Here is a 15,501-nt window from a genome sequence, read left to right on the forward strand (position 1 = left end):
CTTATTAACCTAATAAAATTATGCTTCTTGTACATTGAGTTTGGAACCTAGTTTTATAAGGACCTTCAGATCAGTTCATCCATCCACGATTAAATAAAACAAAATATAGTAGTGCAGGAATCCTCTTTTACACTAGAGGTATATAAACTGTGAAATATATCTGTGCAGGACCTCCAACAAATGGGCCTCTTAACCAAAAGACTGTTATTGAGTCTTTCGGCTTTTCCCGGTTAGGGGTCGCCACAGGGAAACTCCAGTCCGCTAATGAATGGTAGTTGATTTTTACGTGCCGAGTTACCAGCCCTGATGCACAACCTTCAACGAAGGTATGCCCATTCACGCATGCCTCCACACAGAAGACGCTCTAGCTGAGAATCGAACCGGACAGCATCTTACTGTGAGGCGACAATGCTACCGCAGCACCACCACCGCAGGTTTTTTCTCTTAATCAAAAGACTAAAACAGAATATTAAAGGCAAAAAGCTTTCAAAATTAGGAACAGAATGCTAAGAACAGATACTGTAATGCAGTTACATTTTCATGATTTTGTTGTATTTTCTGCTTTTGTTCTTTATGTTGCTAGAAACTACATCTCAAAGAGCAGCTAGTAAAACTCATCCTTTACATTGCATAGTCAACTGCCATTGCTTTCCCCCAGCACAGAGATCACTATCTGCAAAAACACCCCGGCCCCCTCCATTTCAGTGTAGTGGTTGGCTGGCACAGCTCTCCACAAATCTCCATAGCTATCCCCAAATAAAAGAAGGCAAATGTGGGTTTGTAAATGTCAGCAAGATCGTTCCAGATGATTGACAGGAGACAAACTGCCTTATCTGCTTTCAATTAAATATGTATAAATATTTTCATGTGGATTGTTCTAAAGTATGCCCGATCTTTTCATGCCTGTCTGTGTATTAAGTTAAGTTGTGGGTCTGATAATCAAACCTGACCCATTTCAGATATAGCCTAGGCCTGCATATAGCAGTTTATTCATAAAAAATATAGCCTCGTATGCTAGATATTAGATTACATAAAACATTATTATAGCTGTATATGTCCCAAACATTTACCTTGCACTGCTTTGTGGCTTTGCCATAAGTACAAGTGTCTGTATATTACACATAACATGACTTGTGAATTCATTTCAGGTACTGCAGCCTTACACACTGATCAGCTTTGTCTTTCAAGGTCCACAATGAACATCAATAGATGAGATATTAAAAGCTGTTAGAAAAGCATACTCTGCATATTAATGGTGTGCATTAACAAAGAACATTTGTCAGCACAAATTTCTGTTTTAATCAACAAATTTTGTATTTATTTATTTTTTTCCTGGATAAATGATAAGGATAGGGTGATTTAGAAATAATGAAAAACATGAACTGATCAAGTTTAATCAGCATCTCTCTTGCAGATTAATCTAAATCTTCTTATGAAGTAGCATGCTGTGTGCGCTCATTTATACAATGCTGTTACATCACTTTAACTTCTCTACTTTACCTTTTCATTTCCAGCTGGTTTTCCAACAAATGTAGAAAAGGCAATGCAAACACATTTCTGAGTACCAGTGTAGATGTCTTGTACAGAAACCTGCACACCAACCTGAAATCAATAGCAAATTACTGTGTATTACACACAATAAAGAAAGGTACTGCACAATTACAGTCAGCATTCAGTGCTCTCTTATTTCATCTTTTCTAGTAAGAAACAAGACAGCTACAGGCTTGTGATAATATTCTTGATAGCATCTAAGATACATTACTGTAGGTGACATAGACAACATGCATTAGATATCACTGCTGTAAATGACATAGGCACCAGGCATTACATATTACTATTGCAAGTGTCACAGGTACCAGGCAGTACATATAACTACTGTAGGCACCATAAGCAATGGGCATTATGTATCACTACTGTAGGTGACATAGACAACATGTAAATGACATAGGCACCAGGCATTACATATCACTATTGTAGGTAACACAGGCACCAGACAGTACATATAACTACTGTAGACAGCATAAACAGTGGGCATTACATATCACAACTGTAGGTGACATGCATTACATATTACTACTGCAAATGACATAGGTACCAGGCATTACATATCGCTATTGTAGGTGACATATGCACCAGACAGTATATATATAATTACTGTAAGTACTATTAGCAGTGGGCATTACATATCACTAGGCATAGATAAAACTTCCTGGTGAACCACCACAGCTAAAAACTTTGTTTATTTAAAAATAGAGACAAAACATAAAAGACTTCCAATGAAAGAGAGCTCTAAATGATGAACGCTTTCAGCTATTTAGCCTTCTTCAAATCATATACTCCATAGCTCTCCAACTGAAGGTAAATAGCAAGTCATTTCCATATACTGCAGGCAACGCCTACTCATTAACCAATCTAAAGTCATAGCAACCAATCATGTTTTTTAGAAATGGCAAGCCTCCTTTACTCAGCTTATAGTAAGACGTCTGCTCTTTAATATTGGTTTAAGTGGGACCATTGTATTAAGGCCTGGGGGGGCAATCAGTCCTTAAGTTCACTATCCAACTCACTTCGTACATTTCAGTGCGGTTCTTTACACCTCCGACCCTTGAATCTGTGGCAATACATTGTAAAGCTTTAAACATAAAGCTGTGATCAAGACAAACTACAGTGTGGTCAGCCAGCACATTCTTTAAATCCTTGTGCTTAATATCCCTCAAGTGTTGCATAACTCTGTCTTTTAAATGCTGGTCCGTTTTTCCAATGTAGAACACTAAGCATTTCCGACAGGTTGCCAGGTAGACCAAATGCTGGGTATTACAAGTTGCACTGGCTTTCAGTAGGTAGATAATTCCAGATACAGGATGCATAAAAAGATTGCTGTTGTCTATATAGGGACAGGCTTTACACTTCCCACATTTGACTGTTCCTTTCTTCTGGTGTGTATTTTTCCATTCAAAGCCATATTTGTAACACAGCAGTCTTTTAATGTTCTTTCTGTTATTGAAAACAAACCTTGGTTGTTCTACAATATTTTTCACTTTTGCATCTTCTGTCAACACCGGCTAAAACCTTCTGATCACATCACAGATCTTTTGGCTATCCGTGCTGTAAATGAGAATACATTTTAGATCTTGGGTCAAGGTCCTTTCTTTAGAGGCAGTGGCCTCAACTCTGGCAGTAGTTTTTCCATTAAAATAGGGATGACCTTTATTGGACCTTATATCCTGTTGTGTACATCTCATAGTAAGATCTCTATTATGGTAACCTCTATTTCTGAAATGATTACAGGGGGTGACCTGCTCCTTTTCAAAATCAGCATCTTCAGTACAGAGTCCAGATATACGTTGCACTTGATTTTCCATGATGTTTCTGAAAATGTGACCTGAGTGCATATTATTTTATTTCTATGCAAGTAATGGTTCTTCCATGCATCTTTCTTATGTATTTTCATTTGTAGACCTAGCCTAGGATGTAGGGTTACTTTAATGTCCAAGATATCAAGCTCTTCCTTTGAATAAGCTATCTTAAATTCAAGGAAATCCGTGGTGTTTTTCAGATATTCTGCCAACATATCAATTTCTCTTTCGTCTCCTTTCCAAAGAACAAAGATATCATCCACAAAATGACCATAATACACCAAATGTCCAAACCAGGGGTTGATGGCATTCAAAATATGATTCTTCTCCCATTGTGCTAAGACTAGATTTGAATAACTATTAGGGCAAGAGGTACCATAGCTATCCCCCCATACTTGCCAGAAATAGTTATTCCCATAAGCAAAAACATTATTTTCCAGAATTAATTCCATCAACTTCATATAGCAATCAGCCATCTAGTAATTCTAGCTGTATTGTGATAAGCCAGGAACCAAATATTCAAATCTAGTCTAAGCATAATGGGAGAAGAATCATATTTTGAATGCCATCAACCCCTGGTTTGGACATTTGGTGTATTATGGTCGTTTTGTGGATGATATCTTTGTCCTTTGAAAAGGAGAGGAAAGAGAACTTGATATGTTTGCAGAATATCTGAAAAACACCACGGATTTCCTTGAATTTAAGATAGCTTATTCAAAGGAAGAGATTGATTTTTTTGGATGTTAAAGTAATCCTACATCCTAGGATAGGTCTACATACGAAAATGCACAGGAAAGATACATGGAAGAACCATTATTTGCACAGAAATAGTATGCACCCAGGTCACATTTTCAAAAACATAATGGAAAAATCAAGTGCAACGTATATCTAGACTCTGTACTGAAGATGCTGATTTTGAAAAGGAGCAGGTCACCCTCTGTAAACATTTGAGAAATAGAGGTTACCATAAAATAGATCTTACTATGAGATGTACACAACAAGATATAAGGTTCAATAAAGGTCGCCCCTATTTTAATGGAAAAACTACAGCCAGAGTTGACGCCACTGCCTCTAAAGAAAGGACCTTGACCCAAGATCTAAAATGTATTCTCACTTACAGTATGGATAGCCAAAAGATCTGTGATGTGGTCAGAAGGTTTTGGTTGGTGTTGACATAAGATGCAAAAGTGAAAAATATTGTAAGAGAACAACCAAGGTTTGTTTTCAAGAACAGAAAGAACATTAAAAGACTGCTGTGTGGCAAAGATGGCTTTGAATGGAAAAATATACACCAGAAAAAAGGAACAGTCAAATAATTAATTACCTACTGAAAGCTTGTGCAGCTTGCAATACCCAGCATTTGGTCTACCTGGCAACCTGTCGGAAATGCTTAGTGCTCTATATTAGAAAAATGGACCAGCTTTTAAAAGACAGAGTTATGCGACACTTGTGGGATATTAAGCACTAGGATTTAAAGAATGTGCTGGCTGACCACATTGTATCTTATCCTGATCATAGCTTTATGTTTAAAGCTTTAGAATGTATTGCCACAGACTCAAGGGGCAGAGATGTAAAGAACCGCACTGAAATGCGTGAAGGGAGTTGGATAGTGAACTTAATGGCTGATCCCTCCCAGGCCTTAATACAATGGTCCCACTTAAACCAACATTAAAGAACAGACATCTTACTATAAGCTGAGTAAAGGAGGCTTGCCATTTCTAAAAACCATGATTGGTTGCTATGACATTAGATTGGTTAATGAATAGGTGTTGCCTGCAGTATATGGAAATGACTTGCTATTTAACTTAATTTGGAGAGCTATGGAGTATATGATCTGAAGAAGGCTAAATGGCTGAAAGCGTTCATCATTTAGAGCTCTCTTTCATTGGAAGTCTTTTATGCTTTGTCTCTATTTTTAAATAAACAAAGTTTTTAACTGTGGTGGTTCACCAGGAAGTTTCATCGACACCTATTTAATTTTGTTCTGTCTGGTGCACCTTTGGCAGTTTCTAGTTTCTCTCGGCATTACATATCACAACTGTAGGTGACATAGGCACCAGCATTACATATAACTACTGTAGGCAGCATAAGAATGGGCATTATGTATCACAACTGTAGGTGACATGCATTACATATCACTACTGCAAATGACATAAGCACCGGGCATTACATATCACTATTGTAAGTGACACAGGCACCAGGCAGTACATATAACTACTGTAGGCACCATAAGCAATGGGCATTATGTATCACAACAGTAGGTAACATAGGCACCAGGCATTACTTATCTCTATAGAAGGTCTCATACTCAATAAGCATTACATATCACTACTATAGAAGTCATAATCAACAAGCCTTACATATCACTACTGTATATGTAACAGATAAGAGGAATTACATATAAATACTGTGCTTGCCATAGGCAACAAGCATTACTTGTAACTACTGTATGTGACATAGGCACAAGCATTGCATAGTACTACTGTAGGTGGAATAGGCAACAGAGATGAAGTATCACTACTGTACATGCCATACACAACACTCATTACATTTAACTACTGTGCTTGCCATAAAGAACAAGTATTACATTTAACTATTGTAAGTGTCATAAGCACAAGCATCACATATTACTACTGTTAGTGCAATAGGTATTACATCTCAGTATTGTAAGTGGATTAGGCAACAGATATTATATATCTCTGTTGTAGTGCCATATGCAGCAGTCATTATGTATCATGTTCCATAGGTGCTATAACACATGATCAAAAATATATTTCTATGTGATGACTTCCAGCGCATTCCCATGAAACAACTGATCAAAATTCCTGGCTTTTGTAGCAAAATGTACAAAAAAGAAATCTCTCTACATAACTAAATATAATATACCAAAATGCATGAATCCAGAGATTGGGAGATCCAGTAGACACAGCCATCACAGCAAAGGTCAGAGGAGCTGTACCCTCTGGTAAATGTGATGCTAGCAGTTTCAAGGAAATGTAACGAGTGCAGGTGTGTGTGTGTGTGTGTGTGTGTGTGTGTGTGTGTGTGTGTGTGTGTGTGTGTGTGTGTGTGTGTGTGTGTGAGTGTATATGTGTCTGTCTGGGAGGTGTCTGTTTGGGACGTGCCTGAGTGTGTGTGCATGTATATGTATACATATGTGTGTATGTGCATGCATGAGTGTGTGTGTGTGCACATGCACACATGTGTATGGGTATGTATGTGTGTGCACGGATGACTACATTTGTGTATGTGTCTGTGCAAGTGTGTGTTTTTGCCTATGTGTGTGTGTGTGTGTGTGTGTGTGTGTGTGTGTGTGTGTGTGTGTGTGTGTGTATCTGCACATCTGTCTGTCTGTGTCTGTATGTCTGTGTGTATGCACATCTGCATATGTGTTCTGTGTGTGTGTATATATATACATATATATATATATATATATATATATATATATATATATATATATATATATGACAGAGAGACAGCAGAAGACAGAAAGTGACAGAAAGACAGGGATGGCTTGAATCAGCATCAGCATCAACCCCTTATTTCCTACTTTATACACAGGGGCAGGGTGTAGATGACATGACACATCACTCATTAATCCTTACTCAGAAAAATCATCTTCAATTTTATAACCCTGATAGCAGCATGATACTGATGCCTCATATTTCTTCATAATTTTTATCAAATGGTAAATCATCCACAACAGTGTCCAAATGTTCCATTACCCATGCTTTTCTTAAGCTGCTCAGGTAATTACTGCATTTCTTCATCACCCTATCTGTTGCTCTGAACTGACATTTTAAATGCACACTGTGACTTGAACTCAGTTAATAAGTATCCTCATGTAAATGTGTGCACCACAGAATGCATTCTAGTAACTAGTCTACTCTCAAAATTTCTCTGTCTCTCTGTCACTGTCTCTGTCTCCCTCTGTCTGTCTTTTTCTTTCAGTCTTCTAACTTTATAAATACTTTTACAACATTGTTTACTTGCTTTGTTTCCATCTTCCATAACATTAACCATATGGCACTAAAAACTGTTTTCTCTCCTATGGTGAGCAAAAGCCCAAATGCAGATGTAATTTTGTCTGACTACAGTGTCTGCAGGTACTTTATCCATTCAATAAAAGTCAAAAGGTAACTGATGCTTATTCACCTAAAAGATGGACTTACACTGAGCTAATCTATTCAATTCTGCCCTGGTAGAACTCCATATATTATAAGATACAGCAGATACCAGAAAGGCAGAAAGAAAGTTATTACTATACTGTCTACTGTAGACCTCATGAAGGAAATGTAAACATGGTTTCCTATTTGTGGCATATTCCAAACACATTATTAATTCTGAAAACACAAAGGAGACAATTCAGCAGATTTCGGTAAACCACAGAATATTACAGCATTGCAAATCATGCCTTCTCCCACCAGAAGTACCTGTGTTTCTCACCATACTGACACTTTAAGAAACAGTGACACTTTAAGCTCTGAGCTAGTATCTGTGCAGTCAACATTGACTCTGCACTCAACTGTCTCTTTAGTGTGTTTTCATATGTAACAGAGAAGTCTGCAATTTGAGCACCAGTCTGTGAACTGTATTTTTATGTAAATTATACATTTTATGGAAGCCTAAAACAAAGAACATTGTCCACTATGATAGCTCCATCTCCTTAGACCACAGCAGTCCCACTGACACTTTCTATTTTATTGTGCTCCCTTTACTGTTTTAAGCAATCAACTGTCCCCCTTCCTTAAGTTTGCTTCTCTTCTTGTGCAACCAGTTTTAGTTATGAGGCAGGATTTTTTCAGAGCTGCACGCCTGCATTTTTGCTTACTTTGTCTCATTGTTTTGCTGATTTGTAGAGGTTATGGTAGCCTTTGGACTTTGCCTTTTTGAAGTCCATAGAAACCTACTTACATTACACAGTTGTTCAAACAGTCAAGTGCAAGTTTTTACTGTTATCACCATTAGTCAAGTCAAGGTGATACTGGACTACTTCTCCTACTAAAAACTTGTCCTAGAGCAACAAAATCAAGACTTTCATCTACTAACACAGAGGCCTTTTAAACTGCATTGTTCCTTTTACTTATCTCTCTCAGCAGATTTGTGGCTGTTTAACTTTAGTCACTGATTGTTTTTTTCTCTGTTTGCCAAGTTTTCCACCCACTTTGTTCACCCTCGCTAATTCTTGTGCTCACTAAGCTCCCCTACCTCACCCCCAATTCCCAGCCAGCCCATCTTATTCTATATTTCTACTTCAGTAGCACCACCACATATTCCTCAACTCAATACCATCAGTTTCCTCCAAAAGAAAAACAATTGATAAAATTACTCCCAATAGTAACACCCACTCAAGCTTACCACCCAAGACTTTCAAGCTGTTTTAATTCTTACCCCCTTTAACTATCAAATTACATCTCTACAACTAACCCAGTACCCCTTAACATTTTCTAATCCTAATTTACTACAAAGATAAACCCAAGTTAAATAAGACGCCCCCAACTCAAATTACATTATTATTCCTCCTCATTCTACTAGTCTTCATCACCAATTATCAAATCCACCTCCACCTAATACTTAGGACTTCAACCAATCCTCACATAGAATATTAACATCTACCCAGCCTGTTTTTCACCACAACACCTGATCTCTATAAGCAAACCATATCTGATATATTTATCTATAAATGTCTCAAAACTAAGTAACCAAATTTACAATAAAATCCCAAACCAAGACCAAAATATAACTGGCCAAACTCTTCCCTCTGTAAAATATAAATTCAAAAACTTAGCGGAGATATTCAGCCCAACCCTGGTCCCGCTGTTCATAAAAGCATCACTTCCATCCCCAAAAATAAACCAGTCACCTAATACATATAAAAAAAAAACAGAATCCAAATTCACCTTACTAATTATGAGCCTAAGAAGAATGTGCAACAAAATCCATGACATACATGCCTCCCTTGCCACATACACTCCTGATGTAGTCACAGCTACTGAAACCTTGTTAAAAAATAAATAAAGGAGAACGAGATCAACCCCCACCCCAGGATGTAATATACTCAGGTATAACAGACAAAACAAGCACGCAGGTGGTGTAGCACTCCTCTATAAAAATTATATAACCATCACCTTACTTCCACAGGAAATTCCCATATTTAACAATGCTGAACTTCTAATAACACTCATAAAAATCAACAATAGGAAACCTATATGTCTAACAGCAATTTATATACCACAAGGAATAACACTGATACTGCTGAAAGCATACTGTATTGAATATCCCAACAAATTAACCATGAAACTGTTATATTTGGAGACTTAAATATAGACTTGCAACTCATAAATTCTACTACACCCACTGAATCATTAAACTTGTACAACTTCAGACAATTAATAACCACACCTACTAGAATCAACAGAACTTCAGGGAAACACTCAACATTTGACTGGATTCTCACAAACAAACCAGACAAACTGACAAAAGTAGGCTGCCTCTCAGATAACATGTGACCACATACCGACATATGCCATTAAAACTCATCATAACCTAGATAAACATTATCTATAATCAAATATGAAATACAACCAATTTCAGCAAAGATATTTAAAGTGAAACACTAAAACAATGTAACTGGAAAATACTTAGAACAATGCCACAAAATACTGCTGTAGAACACTTTAATAACACATTCTTACAGACCTTAAATAATCTAGCTCCAGTACATAATAAAAGTGTAAAGTCCAACCCCACACATGGCTGACAAAAGAAATAAAAAAATCATGATAAAAATGGATAAAGCCTGGAAAAATTGGTATAAAAATAGAACTCAAAATGCCTTCCAACAATTTAGACAATTTAGAAACCTTGCAAAACTTCATGTCAAACAGGATAAGCAAACATACTTTACCATCTTACAAGATATACATAAAAATAACCCAGGACTTTTTTGGTAATCACTAAATAAACTACTCCACCCTGGCAAGATCACCACTCCCTCTCTAAAAACAGACAGTATGACACACTCTATCACGCACCCAGTTTAATTCCTACTTTATATAATCAATATTATCTCTCTTAGATACTAATACATCTGCCCCCTCTCTCTATCCCTGTCCAATCAAAAATCACTAACAACTCTTCAGTTTTAGTTCAGTACCCACCTCACTCATAATGAAGTTGCTCCTTAAACTAAAAACTACTCCCATAGCTGTAGACCAACTACCATCAGACTACCCAAAAATGGCCACAGAATTAATAGCCTTTTCTGTGTCCATACTAATTAATATGTCCATAGAGGAAAGATTTGCCTCATCACTTTGGAAAGAATTCTACATCATGCCACTGCACAAAGGAGGTATAGCTACAGAGTTTAATAACTAAAGACCTAATAGTGATTCTCTCCCCCCTACCTTGGTTTGTGATTTACTGCGGAGTTGACTGGTAAGAGAAGTTTTATTTGAATGTATATCATATTTGTTATCACTGTTTTTCCCTGTTTGTAGGTAGGAAGGGATAGCTTGTAAACAAGATTTACTTTGATTCATATTTTGTTGTTTTACCTTTAAGTTCACTGTTGGTTGTTAGAAAGGGATAGGTTTTAGATGGGCAAGCTCTAGCCACCCCAAGGGGCCTTGACAGCTATAAATTCACAAAGACTGCAGAGAGGAAAATCCTGAACATATCTAAACAATCGAACCTTGGTTTGTGATTTATTGATCTTTATTGTTAAAAAGTGTGACTGTGAGCGATGGAAATGAATTACAACCTTTGTCTAGCTTGCAGAACTTGTATGGTTAGAACAACTTTACTGTAGTTAGTTCATTATTTAGTTTTATATTGCTGGTGTGATTTTTTTGTCATAGAAGTTGATTTATGTTCTCTTTGAATTATGTGGTTAGTGTTTTTGATAATTCTTTTCTTTTACAATATTTTATTTATTTGAAGCTGAGTATGGATTCCTTAAATGAGCATGCAATTAACGATTTGCTAATGCACAAATATCTTGTACAGTGTAATAAATGCTATGCATATTTAAAGGTAACAGCTGATAACACTGGTCATCTGTGTTCCTAGTGTCAAAAATTGGATGATTTGCTTATCATTGTTAAAAGTAAATCTAGACTTAATGATAATGATTGCACTTGTGCAATTGGCATGGATGGAGAACTGTTATTTCATATATTTCATATATTAGTGACTGGACTGATGAAATAAATAATGTTAGGCATAGAACAATTAAAACACATTTAGGAAATGATGCATCTATCATCTGCAAAGATAATTCACCCCCTATGAAATAAGATGATGCCCCTCACAATTTTGGAATTCCAGATGCAAGTATTCAGCAATTCAGCAATCTGAGGATTCAGTTTGTTTAGAAGGAAACAAAAAAAAAGGAAGAAGTTCACAACAAATAACAAGGAAAAAAAAAAGAAACTGATTAATGACTTTAAATCAAAGAGAATACATAGTAAAAAGGACACTGCTTTATTATGTAACACACAGGTTGCAGAGAATGATGACATTTTTCAGAAAACCCTCAGTCCACGTAAAAAGACATTGTTTTTCCAACACGGAAGGTAGAAAAAGAGGCAAGGGACAGGTGAAAAGGAAAAAAATAGAAACTGAACGTATAAGGATTGAAGAACATTACTGTAAGACAAAAGAAGAGAAAGGCAGATGTTGACTACATGGCTCAAGCTGTGGATTTACAATACCAACTGGATGAGAACTTAATACACAATGAAAACAGTGGGATTAATAAGACTAATAGTGATGAAGCTCTATCCTTCGTAACAATTGATAGAGCAGATATTACTGTATTAGAAGCTGAAGATTCTTCAGAGCTAGCCAGCAAAGATATTCTTGTAATTGGAGATCCAATTATTAGAGCAACTAATACTTATGTTTGCAGGGAAAGATAATGAACATCACATAGTGTTATGCCTGCCAGGAGCAAAAACAGAATATGTGAGGCAAGCCTTGGAACACCTTAATGTAAGGAAGTACGGATCCGTTTTTATTCATGTTGGTAAAATGATGTCATACTCGAGGATTCTCTGACTGTTAGTAGGGAACTGACAACCCTTTTAGATAATATAGCTTGTACTGGTGTTAGGACATATTTTTCACAAATCACCTATAGAAAGGATAGTCAGGTCACTGTGAATGAAAAGATTTTTTGGGTAAATGCCTACGTGGAAAAAATATCCGGTTTTAAAAAAATGGAAATCTGTAGAGCATCCAAGCCTAATTCTGGGCATACGTGTTCAGACAGGATGACGTACATCCTGAGAAAGTGTAGGAACAGCCTCATGTACACAGACAACTCTCTTCTTCTACCACCTAGGAACAGAATATGTGAGAGATGCAATTACATTAAGAACCTAGAATCCTTGCTGTCTCAATCACAAACCAATACATCTGGCACTGAGAAGGTTGTCTGCACAAACACCACAAACACCACACCTCTAACACCACCCACACCTGTACAGTACAATCCTACATATATAGAGGATCTCAACAAAAACATACCTAAACAAAAGAGGCCTCCGAGGCCAATGTACACACGTACATCACAAACCACCGCACCAAGCACCACATATAGTACACATGCCTGTGTCTTACAGCCTCTAAGGCACAGCCACCAACCCAACATACAAGTCATAGGAGACTCTATCATGAGACACACAGATGTGCCCCTCACCAGGCTAGACAAGGGAAAAGTCACAGTAAGTTGCTTGTCAGGTGCTAGAATCCACCATATCACTTACACACTCAAGTCTCTCAGCAACAGGTATTGTTATGACTCTGTCATAGTCCATGTTGGTGTGAATGACTTGAGATGTACCTCTCTGGACTATATGAAGAGAGACATGATTGAGGTCACTGAATATGTGTTCTGGGCAGGTATGTCCCTAGCCTTAAGCAGCATCCTACCGTCACCCAGAATGATGCCTCAGTACAAACAGAAAATGATTGCCTTTAAAACTTGGCTTAGTTTCTGGTGTCACTCCAAGGGGATCCAGTACCTGACAGCCTGGAAGGATATGACTGACAGACCATGATGCTTTGCCAGAGATGGCCTTCATCTGTCTCCCCTGGGCTTCAGGCTTCTGGCAAAGCCTCTTGCCTCCCCATAGTGCCTTTTTGTTAGGCAAAGTCATGAGGACAAAATTACCAACATGAAAAATTCTTCCAAATGAAATTTAAAGGTCATGCTGCTAAATGCTAGGAGTCTTTACAAGAAATTGCACTCATTGCAAGTATTCCTCACCCTGGAAGATGCTGACATTTGTGCAGTCATTGAAACCTGGTTCAAAACTGTGGAGAGCACCCCAGCCTTACCAGGTTACTAGTCCTACCGTACTTTCAGACCCCAAACAGAGGGCTACAAAACCAAAGGAGGTGGACTTTCAATATTTATCAAAGACATACACACCTCCAGGCTGGTCAAACAGTATGACACACAGAAGACACTCCAGGTGCAGTTAACTATTGACAAAGCACCTATTCAAATCATAGATATCTACAGACCCCTAACCATGACTCATGAGGCCCACTCCACCTATCTGGACTTACTTGAATCCATCAAGATTCAACCCTCTACCCTGATCCTGGGTGACATTAACTACCCAACCATAGAGTGGAAGACCTATTCTAGCTCAAACACAAATGCTCAGAGATTCTTCGACTTCATCAATGCCAATGCATTGGATCAGCTGGTCGACATCCCCACAAGAGGTGAAAATATCCTGGACCTGGTACTAAACAAAATGAGTATCCACTGTAGCACCCCTACTGTGTCATCCTCCTTGGTAATATATGACCATAAAGCAATCACTTTAGAAGTCACCATCTCCCCTGACCCCCCCCCCCTTTCCAGGGTAAAACAAAAAAACGTTTCCATAAGCTGACTACAACCTCCTGAGAGCAGGTATAAGCAGCTTTACAGCCACCATCACTTCAGTTGAATCAATCACTAATGTCCAAGCCTACAACAAAACATTATATGAGCACCTATATAGCTGCATGGACTCAGCAGTACTTGACAGGACCAAATCATCTTCCTCAAGGAAGAGTAAACCTGTCTGGTGGACAGCATCAATACACAGACTCTATAATAAAAGGAAAAAATTGCTGTACAGGACCAAGAAGGAGCAGGTGCCAAGTTGGAAGCAATCTCTCCTTTGCCTGAACAAGCAAATAAGGTCACTGGTGAAATCCTCTAAGGCTAACTTTGAGTCCAAATTGGCCATATCCACTAAAGACAATCACAAGACATTCTTCTCATATGTCTGTAATCTCAAAGGTAACTCCTAAATCTACACTGAATTGGTGGTCAAGAATACCACATACACAAACACCATAGAAATAGCCAACCTGCTGACAGAGAAGTTTCATGAAAACTTCACCCTCCCGTCCGACAGATCAGTAAACCAGGACATCCCCAGCACCTGCCCCCTCCTCTCATCACCAGGGAAAAGGTTATTAATGACCTCTCAAAGGCAAACAATACAGCCTCCATGAGACCCGACAACATCCCTGGCTATGTTCTACATGAACTCAGGCAAGAGCTCTCAGCACCACTAGGTGCCCTATTCAACCAAAGCCTGTGCACCGGCTTTGTCCCAGCAGAATGGAGGACAGCCACTGTCATCCCTCTGCACAAAGGTGGAGCATCCACCAACCCAGACAATTATAGGCCCATCAGCCTAACTAGCCTGATTTGCAAGGCCATGGAATGCATTATTATGGACCTTATAAACAAGAACATTGTCAACCTACAAACACTTGATCCCACACAGTTTAGTTTTATCAAAGGGAGATCATGTCTGTTAAACTTGGTCAACTTCTTCAAAACAGTCACCAAAGTCATGGATGAGGGCAAGACAGTGTACACCGCGTACCTTGAGTCCTAGGCAAAGCCTTCAACACTATTCCCCACTAGGGCATAATAGATAAACTCTCCCAGCTAGGCATCAACCCATATGTTACCAGAAGGGTAGCTAACTGGCTCACTGATAGAACCCACTCAGTCAAAATAGGGGAAGCCACCTCTAGTAGTAGACCTGTAACAAGCAGCATACTCCAAGGATTGGTCTTGGGGCCTCTACTGTTTGGGATATAATTTTCTGAGGTGCAA

General features: G+C 38.2%; 1 protein-coding gene across 2 annotated transcripts in view; it reads right to left on the minus strand.

Annotated features, from left to right (window-relative positions):
• The window catches only part of ACOT12 (acyl-CoA thioesterase 12), a 772,547-nt gene that overhangs the window by 551,935 nt on the left and 205,111 nt on the right, over positions 1-15,501 (minus strand). For both annotated transcript variants that reach the window (XM_044064240.1, XM_044064239.1), the window contains exon 4: positions 1,501-1,602. In XM_044064240.1, coding sequence (XP_043920175.1) covers positions 1,501-1,602 — 102 coding nt within the window. The remainder of the gene's footprint in view (positions 1-1,500; positions 1,603-15,501) is intronic.

This window comes from Protopterus annectens, chromosome 2.part2 (assembly GCF_019279795.1).
Source record: "Protopterus annectens isolate FY-2018-M chromosome 2.part2, PAN1.0, whole genome shotgun sequence".
Taxonomy (NCBI): Eukaryota; Metazoa; Chordata; order Ceratodontiformes; family Protopteridae; genus Protopterus; species Protopterus annectens.